General features: G+C 44.6%; 1 protein-coding gene across 1 annotated transcript; it reads right to left on the minus strand.

Annotated features, from left to right (window-relative positions):
- Positions 1-746: 746 nt before the first annotated feature.
- top1b (DNA topoisomerase Ib) lies at positions 747-15,337 on the minus strand (the record flags this gene model as incomplete). The annotated part of the gene is made up of 21 exons (XM_079273935.1): positions 747-1,821; positions 3,388-3,537; positions 4,374-4,468; positions 4,568-4,695; positions 6,140-6,254; positions 6,380-6,448; positions 7,223-7,408; positions 8,322-8,465; positions 8,672-8,816; positions 10,140-10,327; positions 10,427-10,549; positions 10,628-10,749; positions 10,862-10,977; positions 11,777-11,862; positions 11,945-12,035; positions 12,133-12,237; positions 12,375-12,430; positions 12,584-12,698; positions 13,566-13,656; positions 14,974-14,998; positions 15,305-15,337. 21 exons carry the CDS (start codon positions 15,335-15,337, stop codon positions 1,719-1,721), a joined length of 2,286 nt encoding a protein of 761 aa, XP_079130061.1. The 3' UTR covers positions 747-1,718.
- Between the last annotated feature and the right edge of the window lie 15 nt (positions 15,338-15,352).

Consider the following 15,352-nt stretch of genomic DNA (forward strand, 5'->3'; position numbering starts at 1 on the left):
AACATCTGGTTAAAATAAATGTTTCCTTCAGTCACGTAAGGCTGTTCATCCCTGATTGTCGAGTTTGATGCGTTTTATCATTTAACAGAAACAATAATCATATTCTGGGTTATTCAATATCGACGTCATATATATATATATATACCTTGGATTGGCCTTTAAAATACGCCATTATTTACCTTTAAACATTTATTTGATTTATTTTGGCATAATTCCCCTACTTCCGGTAATGCTGCGGTTCTCTCGTTAGCTTGACGCAGCTTGTGCCTCCAGTAGGAGCGCCTGTTACCGGCCTCTTAAAGAGACAGACCTGATACTGTACTTCATAATTAGCTGTATTATTATTATAATTACCAATAAAAGCCCAAGTTTTGTTCTTATAATTGACAAACATCTATTCTGTCAGCAAAAACAATGACAATAGAAACTATACTAGGAAATCAATTGTTCTTGATTATTGGAAATTGAACTATGACCTCTGACCTGACCTATCAGTTGATTACATCTCTGACAGGATTGTGTTTCTCTTTGTATACTCAGTGGATCGGCTTGATTTAATCCCTTTTTACACACATATAATAACAACAAAAAGGAAAAGATCAATGTTTTATTCTGAAAACTACAAAGCTCAAAACAACAAGCATTCAACCAATCCAGAGTTTTGTGATAAATGATCAAATAGCACAAAATATTAATGACAAAAGTTATAATATCCATTCACATTTGGAAAAACTTAAGAAGCACACTTTTCTGCTTAATCACAGCGATACAAACACTACAATGATGGACCTCCTCTGTGATCCTTCTGCTTTTAAATCCACGTCCCTCTTAGAAAACCATGTGAAGGAACAGTCTCTCTCAGCGCGGTACACGAAAACACGACAACACGATGTCGTACTTGAGCTGTTTCAAGTAAAACATGAGAGGATTGTTACGACTGTGAATCTGTGGACACGGACACACACACACACACACACACACACGCGCACACACACACGCACACACTAGTTGCATATAAGCAATGAAGAGCTTCTTGTTGACGATGCATACAGCACACATTTCTTTATAAAACGCAGAATCATAGTTACGTAAAAATGATAAATAAATATGTACATCCCTGAAATAAAAGAGCAAACCAAACTCAATGAAAAAGATGACATTCTGTGTGCTAATAATTACATGAACTTAGTGCTAGTGGGGTTTTCTATACTTCACACGGCCACCAGTCTGTCATTTTATTGTACCAATCGTTCACACAATTCCACAAATTGAAATTCATCCTATTATCTCTCTCGTGTTGCTCCCCGTACAAACATTTATGAATTCATTATTCTATGAGAATATAGAACGTCTCAGCAAAGTCTGATGGCTTACACATCTCAGTACAGTCGTGTCGCGACTAAAGATAATACGAACGTGTTCATCGGTGTTTTAATGTGGGCAGGTAGCCGCAGCTACATACACACTACTGTCATTTATTTTAAGAGAGTCGCCCTTTGGCAGCTTCGTCACATGGTTCAGGAGTTCCTATATTCACAGCCAATCCATATGTGTGTATATATACACATATATATATACACACATATATTTATCTATATATACTGATGTCACAGCTCCAACAGCCCTGCCGTGACCACACACTGTGGGGTCATTTGACATCGACGACAAACCTCGACAATCAAAGGCGTGTTTTGAAAAGATAAAACGTCAAAGTGTGTTTAAAACTCGTAGTCCTTCTCTGCCATGTCTATCGCCCAGGCAAACTTCTCCCTCTGGGTCTTGTTGTAGATCTTCTCAATGGGAACGACCCATTTCTTGCACCTGGAGAGGAGGGACGAAAAAAAACAACTCATCTGCTCACTGGTCACTATTCAGGCAGTTCAAGGAAGAAGAGACAGAAAACCTCAAACGACTTGTTATTGTTGAACTGGTGAAGAGTCCACCATGTGTTGCTCTGTGAGTCTAACCACCAGTAAACACGCTGCTGAGCACCTCGCCGCCGCTCAGCCGCTGCAGTTTAATTTGGTTTTTGGCTACGAGATTGTACGAAATGTTTTTTACCCTCGACGATGACGTCACCGCTTGTTTTTGAATTTGAATGAAATGTCTTTCACGACGCCTTAGGATTTGTTTAAAGTCGCGTGAGCCTCCGCAGACAGTACTCCGAGCATGAACGGAGGCGTTGATCCTCTCTGTGCTGTTCGTTGCATTGTTCTCTGAAACACCAGAGGACGAACAAACTGTGAGAGCTGTGAGGAGTCAAAAAGACGACGAGCGTAACTCAGAGACATGAACATAGACTGTAGGTCTAAAACACCATAAACCTCCACCATGACCAGGAGGGATTGTTATTATCTATGAACTCATATCTCACATTCATTCACTACTTTATGACGTTCATAGAAGCCCTGTAAAGAAACAAGTCAAGTATTAAAAGTATTATAAAGAAACCGGTTTAATATCGTATAAAGAATTTGATTTGGCTGCTAAATATTTACTCAAATGTAGATTTTTAAGACTTGTGAATCGTGTTTTAATCAGTGAACTATTTATAGCCAAATGGGTTGTATTCATTCAATCAATTAAACAAATACAATAAATGATTCTACAGCGAACTCCCCGAATACATAATGATGACAGTGCATAGCAGATATACGTAATAGACTTCGTCCCATATTAACGTAAACAGTAGCTCGCTAGCAGCTAACAACAGAAAACCTCTGCAGGACAGAAATAACACGATTGGACCTCGATGGTTTCATCCCTGTCACACATATTCACACATATTCACACATATTGACACATAGCACTGCAGTGTGCATGTACATGTTCCCATGCACCGCCCTACGAGCCGGGACCCCCCATCCCTTACACTCTTACAATCAGGGCAAAACACACGGAGCATTCCTGAATCCATTGTGCTTTGAGGAGGAGGATCTATCCATAAATAGCCACGGGGGCACGAGTAAAGAGGGAGGGCCGAGCCCTGCTCCCCTTTGGCTGTGGCGTGGCCCCTCCATTGAGCCACAGACAGCTCCTCATTGACTTCCCACATGGAGGAAGGAGTGCTGTTCGGGGACGCTCCCTGGTTTTTCAGAAACAAACCCCATTGTTCCTCTCGCTCACATGCTTTTCTTCCTCTTATTTTCCTTCTGCAGCCGTGAGCTTTTCTTTTTTTTTCGCTTGCGCTGCTCCTTTTCCTACAATGCAAGAGCATTTCCTGCCTTTCTGTCATCAAGGTAGATGTGCACCCCCCCCACCCCCCACCCCAGAGACAGCTGGCCTATTAAACAGTAGGCGGCTTACTCGTTTAATGTCACCGTAACACCTGTAATCAAATAATAGTTAGCAGTGAATGAACGGCTTCCACTGTAGCCACATAAATACCATGCGACAGAGATCCGGGGATCCAGGTAGTTGAGCTTGGAGGTGCCCAGAGCGATCTGCTTGTTCTCCTCTCGGTCGGTGGCCTGAACCTGGAGCTTCATCAGCTGCTCCTCTATCCTCTGGACAGCTTTACGCTTCAACTCCACAACCCTGGGAGACGCAGCGACAGCCAGAAGAAGAGTTAAAGTGAGTGAAACACACGTCATTGACATTGTGAGGCTGATGTCTGTACAGATAAAACTAATGCGATGTTTACACCCGGCGGCAACCTCTGGTTCTGCAGAGTGAAGCCAAAGCTTCACGTGTTAAAGCTGCATTCTCTCTAGTGTCCACCAGGGGGCGACTCCTCTGGTTGTATAGAAGTCTATAGAAAATGACTCTACTTCTCTCTTGATTTATTACCTCAGTAAACATTGTAAACATGAGTTTATGTCTCAATCTCTAGTTTCAAGTCTTCTTCAACACAGCATGATGTTCATTTAGTACATTATGGTCCATTTAGAGTCACACAGACCATAAAGCAGGGGATGCTTTAGGGCGGGGCTACACACTGATTGACTACTTAGCTAGCTTGCTAATCCCATGCTTTAATGCTACACTGGTTATAGAAAATGAGCTGAACAAAGTTGTCACTCATATGGCGATAGCAATGTGCTTTCCTACACTGGGACAGATGAAGGATTAAGTTGTGGAGTCAGCTAGCTAGCTCGTTAATGCCACCATGCTTTCCTGCTCCACAAACTGACGTCCGCTGTTGCTGTGTGTGACATGTGTGACGCTCTACAAATTAAAGTTCAAAGAGTCTCCACTTCTTTTCTCAGCGCTCCAGTGACGCGTCAACCAATCGTGTTTTAGTTTGACGCTGTTCCGTTCCACCTAGCGACGGCTGTTAGCCAGTTGCTAGTGCGATTCAACGACATAACCACGTCAACGGCCGCGCTCCGTTTTGTTGCCTTGGCGACGGCGGTCCGGTCCGGCTTTCTTACCTTTTGCTCTTGTCGTCATGGGAAGCCTTGTGTTCAGCCTTGGCAGCCTTCAGCTGCTTCCTGGCTGCAGACAGCTGGTTCTGTTTCTCATCAATCTGCAATCACAGCAAATAAAGTGAGTGAAGTAGAGAACCTGCACCACTTAGAGAGGGAATGTCTTCACACCGTACCCTGAACCACATCACTTGTCTTACCTTGGTCTGAAGGTTCTGCATGGACTTCTCAAATGTTTTGGGTGGAGCTCTCTGGTGGTTGCAGAGGATGGCCACCGCCCGGTTGGCCCGGTTGTAAGACAGGACTTTAGCTGGGAGGCTGTCCTCAGCTGGACACCCAACAATTACACAACAAGGTGGGAGAAGTAGTTCAAAATGAACAACATTTTTTGAAATAACTCACTCAAGTTTTGCCATGAGGCCATAAGGTGAAGGAAAGATGAGCAACAGTTGCGGTGACTGTGTTTGAGAATCGTGTTGAACAATATATACGCAGTTACGTAGAAATGTAGGCAATGGTTGATGTCCAGGTTCCTGTGGGGACCCCGTCTTGGGGGGCTCAAGGCTTGCTAGGCAACACCTTTGTTCTTGTTACAGCTCTCACTGGTTTGCAGATCAACAGCTGCACGTTTGGTTTCGTATTTGAAGCTGTAAACTGATTTGACTGTATTGTGATGAAACACATCAATGCTGGTGTTAATGTTGACATTTCTTGCCAGATTTCCACAGATTTCATGGTTGAAAATGTCTGAAAACACGTCGACTGTCTCAGAGTTAATGAGTTACTGTAGCTGTCATGTTTGTTGTTTTAAAAACTGAAACTCAATCAATTCTTTTAAAAAAAAGGTCAAAAGAAAAGAAAAGTTTCAGTTGGTGTTTGTGTGCGATCGTGACTACGTACTATATTTGTGTTGTAAAGTTCGTTTATATTTATACGGTAATGTCTGCGTTTACCAGCAGCCTGTAAATGTCATTTATCTGGAGCCACTCGAGCAATATTCCCGTTGTAGTTTTTCAACTTTTGTGTCCGTTTAGCGCCGTTTATCTCCTGTAGTTGTGGAGAGTTGAGAGGTTTCGGTTGGCTAACGTTAATGTTTTGTTCCTTTAGAACCACTCAAACCACTCGATGGAGTATCAGGAACACATCGCGGCCTCTAAGACCAGACACCGTTATCGCTGATGTCATTCTCGAACCACCAACAGCCGCATAACAGCTCGCCCGGTATTTATTTAATTTGTGAAGATGACGAGGCGGTTTGTATTTACACGCAGGTTCTGATTTAATATTTGTCCCTTTCTGGTACATTGTTGCAAAACATCCGTTTATGTTCGATGTTGAATATTTCACCACAAAGCCTTTGTGGGAGAAGATCAAGATTTGCTGTCGTTTCTGTCCTTGTCAGATATTAGCTACAAACTGATACTTTCCATTGATAATGTATATTTAAGAATGATTATTGATAACACCAGATTCCTTTCATCTATTCTACACTTCTTGAATAGACACTGTTCTGTTGGTGTTGGCTTTTATGCATGCTGATGTGTCTGTCATGCATGTGATAACATCAGGTAGTTTAAAAATAATAAGAATATATATATATGTATATATTGAGAATTATGCAGCACATTGTTTCAAATCTTATCGCCATTTTCAGCTCATAGAAAGTGCAAGAACAAGCATATTTCATGTGTAAAAATAGTGATGAACTGTAAAGAGCGATTCCGAGTTTTAACCGTGTTGCGAGTCATTCAAGTGAAGCTGCTGTAACTCACGGCAGGCCAGTTCCTTGAGCTGCTGCTGCAGGGTGATGGAGGCGTTGTAGGTGCGAAAGACCTTCGCCGTCAGGCCGTCCATCAGCTCCTGAAGGTGCTTATTCAGGATAGACGTCTGCAGAGACGCCGAGAACAGAAGAGAGGGAGAGAAGAGGGTGCAGTTAAAAAAGCCGAGAGATTTAAACAGTTCACTTAAGACCGAAGCTTCGCAGCAGATATTCACGCGTGTGCGTTTCTTACGTTCAGTCTGTCGAAGAGGTCGTCTTCAGGCTGCTTGTTCTCCAGGAACAGCTGGAGGTTCTTAAACACCTGATCGGAACAGCAGCAGAGATTCATTGTTATCTCTGCCAGAGGATCATGTGACCTCTGAGTCCGTCCACGGCTCATCTCTCATTCACTAAACATGCTGCTGAGTACATCGCTGCTACGCCGGCAGCCATCCTGGTGAGTTTAGTTCTGTGTCTTACACGTTTGTGTGTTTTTACGTTTGAATGAAGTGTGTTTTTGTGGGTTGTATTCGTTCAGTCAGTCATCAGTGGTCATTGCAGACACACCTGGTGGAGATCTGTACTCTACTGATGAAATCACTCACGTGTAACACGTCAGACTGACAGTGTTGCGTGTACAATCACATGTCTGCCAGATGGGGGCGCTACATCATGTCTGTTCATGAGGACACCTGCAGCTGGTTCCTTCCAGGTTTCTGTCTTGTATGAACGTCTCTGGGTGAGTGGGGCTGCAGAGAGGACGCGTAGACAGACAGACGGTGCCCAGGCGTGTTGAAGGATTTGTGACTGAAAACAGAACATGTGTCGTGCATGTCTGTGTGTGTGTGTGTGTGTGTGTGTGTGTGTGTGTGTGTGTGTGTGTGTGTGTGTGTACTCTGGTAACAGCAGGAAGCAGACCACCCCGAGGCAGCGCTGACGGAAAGCTTTTCGTGCCTGATCACCTGTCTGTGCAAAGATCCTCCTCAGGGAGGCGACTTCTTATCTCATTCACACTTCATTCACACATCTGTCGAATACACACCCAACACCACCCTCATGAAAACCACAGTCTTGTGCTTTAACTTCTCCTTCTCACCCTCTTCTCCACGGGGATCTTGTTGTAGTAGCGGATGGAGTCCTTTCCCAAGAAGTCAAACTCCACCACGTACTCCTGGTCGTCCATCTTGGGGTACAGCTTGATGTGCTCCACCCGCAGCGAGCAGCAGCCGACGGTGTCCGCCGTCTCACCTTCCTCCTTTTCGTTACCCGCCCTCAGTGCAAGCTACAGAAGTAACGTGATCACACATCGTGAGCATCATCAAGACTTGAGTTGTCTCAGGATTTGTTCTCTGAACTTACCGACAGTAAAAAGCCCTTGTGGTTAAAGTGTGTGGGTTTTGGCGGCATCTAGTGGTGAGGTTGTAGATTGCAACCAACTGAAACTTCTGCCGTGTGCCAAACGTGTAGAACTACAGTAGGCTGAACAAAAACATGAAAACGCATGCCAGTGTTTTGTGTTCAGGGCTTTGTGGCTGAATTTACATTTGTTTGTTGGGTTTCGGTTCAAATAAACCCTCTTTGTTCGGGATGTGTAAAGATATAAACTATTCTGTTTTAGCTAAAGAAAATGCAACCATTCTAATTCTCAGGAGATTATAAACTAAAGAAAACATATTTATTAAGAACAGTGTGTCGCATTTATGGGGATCTTTTGGCAGAAAAGGAATATACTATTAATAAGTATGTGTTCCTGGTTGCGATCTGCCACCTCACCACTAGATGGCGCCACATCCTTCACACTGCACCTCCATGATTATATTCTATTTCTTCCATGAGACCCCTGAGGGGAGCAGAGCGTGTTGTGTGGATTATGTTGTGGAACGAGTTGTGCATCAACCGTTCTAGAGCGTGTCGAGATAAACCGCAGAATGTTCGGGAAGAAAAAGATTTAGTTTTCAACCAACATGTTCGAGGGAAATTGAATGAAATAAAAACCCTTTTTTTAAACTCTGCTGCTAGTTTTGGACGCTACATGTAGCGAATTTAAAATTCCAGCATTTCATTGTGACGTTGAGGGTCAGCTTTACTATGATGGTACATTTCATTCTCCATCCAGTGCTGCAGATGAATCACAAAGATTAGATGGTGGTTGTAATAAAGCAGGTTGTTTTTTCGTTTTTTGTACTTCTCCTCACCTTGTCTATGAAATAAAGAGCCACCGCTCTCTGCCGGATCCTCATCTCTTTTGACTTCCAGTCCTCTCTATACTGGGTACGGATGCGATCCACACACTTCTTCAACCGACGAGCAGTTTCATATTTCTGCCAGTCCTTCTCCCCCTGCACGCACACACACACACACACACACACACACACACACACACACACACACACACACACACACACACACACACACACACACACACACACACAAAACCAGTTCATTTAACAGAGAAACGCTGGATTTTTTGTTTCCATCAATGAATAACTGGAGAAATTGACATTTAGGATTAAGTCTGTTATTTGAGAGTTGAAGCTGAGGGTACCTTGATCCTGGAGCTTGGATTCAACATGATGTACTTGATGGATCCCTGGATGTTCTCCGTCCAAGAGGCCAGCCAGGTCACCTTGTTGTCATGTCGAAGCTCCTTCCACTTTGTCCCCGGGGGCGGTTTCGGCTGCTTGGAGTCCCTGCAGAAGAAAGGCAGGTTTACCAGAAATAAGCGTGGAATCTTTCCCCTACGTATGTTTTTCGCCGTCGTCTCCGTGACGTCACAACAGAGGTTTCTGAAGAGTCGTATTGAGGCTCAAAGTGAGCAGATCCGCCCGTCGCCATCTTGGCAGTAGTGACACAGAATAACAACCAAAATGTTACGATTAACTTTCATGAAGTGAAAACACACTGAAAGGGTTAAAGTTGCAAGACAAAAACACGGACAACTTTAAGACCGGACATCAACGTGGTAGAGACCTGTCAATCAGCGTGTAGCCCCGCCCCTAAAGCATCCCCTGCTTTATGGTCTGTGTGACTCTAAATGGACCATAATGTACTAAATGAACATCATGCTGTATTGAAGAAGACTTGAAACTAGAGATTGAGACATAAACTCATGTTTACAATGTTTACTGAGGTAATAAATCAAGAGAGAAGTAGAGTCATTTTCTATAGACTTCTATACAACCAGAGGAGTCGCCCCCTGGTGGACACTAGAGAGAATGCAGCGGAGGTTGCCGCCTGATTTATTTCAGACCTGAAAAAAGAAATGTGCCTCTAAAAAATATTTGGACTTTCTTTTCATGGCAATGGGTCAGTCTAAGATTAACATTATATTGTAAAAACACAGCTATGGGAGCAAAATGTACAACAAACTCCTTTATAACCAGTATGTGGGGCTCCACTTGCCCTCCCTGGGTCATGTTATTGTTCTCACACACACGCACACACACACACACACACACACACACACACACACACACACACACACACACACACACACACACACACACACACTTCCCGTTAGGTACGGAGTGACGGACACAAAAAGGAAAGTCTTCCCGCTGTCTATAAATCACAACATGGCCGTTAGAAGATGGACGGGAGGAGATGAAGAGCATCAAGTCTTCCTGTGCATCCACAGAAATAAACTCAGGGTCCACATCGAGTAGGGGGGGTCACACCGTCCAACCCGGGAATCGAACCCCGGCCCCTGTTGCTTGTGTGGGGAAACCAGTGCACTACACCACACCACCGTGCAGCCCCAAGTGAAAACGTGGTCGTCCTCGAACGTCACGGCCGTCAGACTGAGCGGCGACGAGCTCATCTACACAAACTATGAGATCAAGTCTGCTGTCAAACAAACAGATAATAAACATAAATGAGCGACGCTCGTCTATCAAACGGTGGTTCGAGCGGTGACATCAAGACATTGTTGCCAGAAACAGACGCTGTGTAGAAGAAGGATAAATATCCGTGGCGGTGATACCGGTGATACCGGTGACGGTGATGTTACCCACTTGCTACAGTTAATGATGATGTCTTGGGGTCTGATGCGGCGTTTCAGCATCCCCATCTTCGGGTGATCTCCTCGTCCTCGGAACAGTCCCGGCGGCTCGATGCGGAAGTTTCCGATCCGCTCCTTGTGGTTGTCCATGATGCAGAAGCCGTACTCCTGGAGGAGTCTCTCGTTCTCCTCTTTGATTTTCTGCAAAAGCGCATGAAAATACAATCACAACAAAAAATACCACGACGGTGATGTCATGCTTTCAGGGGTTTGGGAGAGTCTGCGTGGATGCAGGCCGACCTGTTTCTCCGCTTTGGACATCTGTTTCCTGGCTTCTGATTGGGCCTTGAAGTACTCGCTCATCTCACCGAAGTCGCACTTGTTCAGGTCGCTGAGCTTTGATTTCTCCTCCGGTGTCATTTCCTAAAAGGTGACAGAGAAGACCGATGAGGCGTGCACGGACTCAAACAGGTCCCAGCGGCTGGAGATCAGCGTCCTCACCTTCCTCCAGTCCTTGAAGAAGTTCTTCCTGAAGATGTCCTTGGTGGTGTACTCGTGATCCAACATCTTGGAGAAAAACGTAGCAACCTCCTCGGCAGGAGCATTCAGTTTCATGGGCTTACCTACGAATACAGGAAAGAAATCAGATTGTAGTAATTGCTCTTAACCCGTAGAGACACACATTTCTGTGTTTTTTAATAATGTGATATACATATGTATGTGTGACGGACTCACCATCATAGTAGAACTTGACTTTGTCAGGCATGGCTTCATACGGCGGAGCAAACACTGGACCCTTGTGCTCAAGGAAGCGCCATTTGGATCCGTCGGTGGCTCGTTCCTCCTCCCACCTGACGACGTGGAACACACAGCCGTGAGAGAAAGGACGACAACATGGCCGCCCTGCTCCTCAGTGGCTGTTTACATCAGCTAACTGTAATTGCTGCGTCACTTCCTGAGGAAAGGAAACTATTTTGATGAGGAAACTACTCAGTATTCTGGGCAACGGCTCTCGTACCCTGAACGCCTCACTGAAATCACTTCAGAGTCTCTTCAGACGTGGACTGAGACCACCGAGGACCACCACAGACCACCACGGATCACCACGGACCACCACAGACCACCACAGACCACCACGGACCACCACAGACCACCACAGGAAGTCTTTTCTACCTGAGACCTATAGAACTAGATAACCCCTCCCCCTTCTACAGGAGGGACAACTGACAAATGATCTCTAACAACAACAATAACCACACCGTGTGCTGTATCACATTTCATTGGATGTGAAATGATATTTTCATTCATCGATGTGCGATATAACTTTCTACTGTATCACCCTGAAGATGATGCTGAATATCACTTTTATATTGTCGTTTCTATTCGGCTCCAGTGTTGGTGTCACTTCTTACACACTTTGTATTTCACTATCTGTGATGTTGTGTTTTACTTTTTCTATTTTAGTTGAATTATTTTTCTGTCTTTGTTTATCTTACTCTCATTGTATTCTATTTGAATTATTTATTGTACACCTAATAGTTGTTATTCTATTCTTCTCTTGTAATCTCAATGAAACGCTGGCACAAGCATTTCCTTCAGGATTAATGAACTTCTATCTCATCTGATCTTAGTCCCTGAACGTCATCTCACCATTTCCACTTCTCCTCCTCCTCTTTTTTGCCTTTCTTTCCCTCCGTGGCCTTCTTGTCTTTTGTCTTCTTCTTGGGCTTGATGTCCTGAAAGCGAGTGAAGAGGACAGAATGAATGTGGGGAACACGAGAACGTAATCATCAGCGTAAACAAAGAAACGTGACGCACCTCGTCCTCCTCGTCCTCTTCGTCCTCTTGTTTCCTCTTCTTGGCCTTCTTGTCGTGCTCCGTCTTCACTTTTTTGGGCTTGTATTCAAATCTGAAAAGCAAACGTATCGATTGGTCGAAACTGCGCCTCAGATGACAGAACAGGAAGCATGACGATCTGTTTCAATAAACCTTGTTTGGACGCGCACCCTTCATCGTGGTCCTCTCGTTTGGACGTCTTGTTGTGTTGCGGAGACGAGGAGAAGCCGTTGTCTTCTTCGGGTTCACTCTTAATGGCGGCCGGACTTCTTTCTCTGCGTCAAACACCGAAGACATCGAGCTGAATATTAGCGACGAAGCATCTCGATGATCATGACCAAACAATGACGAAGCACTTCTGTCCAACATGTCTTCCTCATCACATCGGACAGGACAAAGCTACGCTCTTTACCTCACGTATCCGTTCTCTTTCTCCTTCTTTGGCTTTTCTACTTGGGATGTTTTGATCTGCGGGAAAACGGGGAAAATACGAAGTCAAATGTACTAAACTTGAACTGACGACTTTTTAAGTTGATGTTACAAAGTAGAAATGATGTCCTGATGGAAACAAAGAACAGATTGAGACTTGAAGGCCTTAAATGAGACTTCCCGTTGACGAACCTTGTCTTCTCTCCTCTTCTCTCGGTGTTTCTCCCTGTGCTTGTCTGAGCTGCCGTTGCTGTGCTTCAGCTTCTCTTTGTCTCTGTGCTTCTTCTCAGAGTGCTCCTTGTGCTCGCTGAGAGGTCAGAGGTCAAGTGTGAGAAGGTCAGACACAAAAAAGACGTCGTTGACAAAACACCGACCACCAGACGTATTCAATTGAAACTACTTTTACCAAAGAATGAGAATAAGAACGCAGACAAACATCCTTCAGCCGAAAAGTATTTACACGGGACAAAGAGAGGACGGGACAAAGAGAGGACGGGACAAAGACAGGACGGGACAAAGACAGGACGGGACAGCGTCCCACAAACACCCACATGACAAATGCTCTGCAGATGTCTTTCATGGACTCGTTGAGATGACTGTTGTCTGATTCAACATAACAGGGTTCTATTAACGTCAATGAAGTCAGCACTACGCTCTTAATGTTCAGGGTTCTTCCTGAAGGGATGAGGTTCCACCGAAGAACTGAAGAACTGAAGGTTCCTTTGTGAAACTAAGGGTTCCATTAAGAGACTTTGTCAATCCCCCCCCCCCCCCCCCAAAGAAACCCTCTTTGGAAGAAAGAGTTCTTGAAGGTTTGTTAAAGCAGTTTAACAGTTAAAGCCCCCTCACAGGAACTGAACCGGGATTGTTGTGGGTTTTGTCTGCACCACATCAGCCGGTCCTTTAGGAAGCTCATGAGGCCCAGCGCTGCCGGACGTGGTTCCCATGGCTCACATGGTTCTAGTTGTTCCTCAGAGTGCACCCTGGGAGGTTCTCTCAAGTGTGTGTTTGTTCCCACATGCACAGACTTCTGTCACTAAAGATTCAGACTCGACAGCTAAAAGCTGCAGCTCATGACAGGATATGAAGCCGGCACGCAAGCAGATGATCAGCAGGAGCTGCAGGAAACCTGCAACTGGAGTTCAGTCCACGATGACGGCAGCAGAGCTCCTACCTGTTGCTGTGCTTGATCTTCTCTCGCTCCTTGTCTTTCTTGTGGTCTTTGTGTCGGTGTTCTTTGTGCTTGTCTTTATGTTTGTGGGCGTCTGCGACACAAACGAGAGAGAAACCTGTTTCACGGCATTACGTCTTTCTTTTGCCAAACATGTCTCTGAGAATGACTGTGGACGTCACTTTGTGTTCACTTGAGCTGAGAAGTGTAAGAACACAAGCAGACAACTTTTAAAAAGCATCTGTCTGCAAGTGAACGGGTTGTTTTTTGAATTACATGTTTTCTAAAATGTTATGATTTAATGTGAACATTGAACATGAACATTAAATAAAGCCAGGTTCATGTTTCATGTTGTTGAGATATTAAAGTCAAAGGTTTTTACAGAGAGGATGATAGATATCTCTTTATATCACGTCAGAAATCACAAAATACTGTCAGCAGACATAAAAACAAATCTATTTCCTCCATGTTTATATACACGCTGACCTACACTCCTCCATCTTCATCCTCTGTGGCCACACACCTGTACGCTGATGAAGCCTTCGGCTTCTCTCAGTGCAGCTATTCACATGATTACTCACAATCATTAAAATGTTCCCCGCTGAGAGAAAGACCCGTTTTGGCTTGATCATCACCTCGTGGCGCCCTGTTGTCATGGCAGTTTTAATAAACTGGTTATTATCTGCTCTATGAAACAGTAACGCACATCCCCAAATAATAATAAAACCAAATCAATTCACACACAGTGTTCCGCTTCACACCAGGCACCAATTAAACCTCCAAGAAAAACAGAAAGTGCTCTGAACTTTGCAGGAGTAACGGGTACTCTGTGGTTCGTGCAGATGATGCACTGCTAATGCAGATATATGCTTTTAATAACAATGCAACTTTCTCCTCTGTGTGACTTGGAAGTTTTCACGCCCAGGTGTGTGCGGGTATGAAGGCCTGCAGCACGGGGATGGAGGCCGGGTGTCTGCTGCTGCTGCTGAGGTACGGGGGCCGAGGGGAGCCGATCAACGCCCAGCGCTCGCCTCCATATCACGGCACACAGTTCGGCCGCCGCACGCAGAAAAAGAAAATGGCGCAGAGACTAAGTCCTCAGCCCCAAATCGGCCACTTTCGGCTCCAAAATTCACCGTTATTGCACGCGCATATTGTCAAAACCGCGCATGCAAAATAAACACGACGCCAGGCCCCGTCGGTGCACACAAACAGACTCACAATCAGAGGCTCGCAAGTGTGCATTCCAGACCCTCTTTTTGAACAATAGCCGCAACAGAGTGGCGGAGAAGGGACTTAGTCTCTGGGACGCCATTTCTGTCCTTTTAAAGAACTAAACAGCAGACAGATCGCGGGTCCGCTGCACATCAGAGACAAGAGAGATACAATGAAGCCTCTTCAGAGGACCTACCGCTTCCTTTGGATCCACAAGTGACCTGGAAATTATGAAAAAAGACGATTTCAAAATTGAAATTTTGGAAATGCCGGTAAGCTCGATTGTTCAAGTTTCAATAGGCACACAAAATGAACCCTGGAAATACAGAAATTAATTTTTTTGCCAAAAATAAACTACATTACACGATACATAAATCTAAAGTTTATACAAATAGGAACTTATTATATTAGCTGTAGCGTTATCCACATAATAATCCACCATAATTACAATTCACTCAGCCAGTTATTACAAAGGAATGAACAAAAAGCTGATTAACATAAATATGATTTATTGACTGCATGGTTACCTGCGAGTTCCCGTGTGCATGATCTGCGCTCATGGTCGGGGTGTTTGT

This window comes from Melanostigma gelatinosum (genome assembly GCF_949748355.1).
Source record: "Melanostigma gelatinosum genome assembly, chromosome: 8".
In the NCBI taxonomy this organism is placed as follows: Eukaryota; Metazoa; Chordata; class Actinopteri; order Perciformes; family Zoarcidae; genus Melanostigma; species Melanostigma gelatinosum.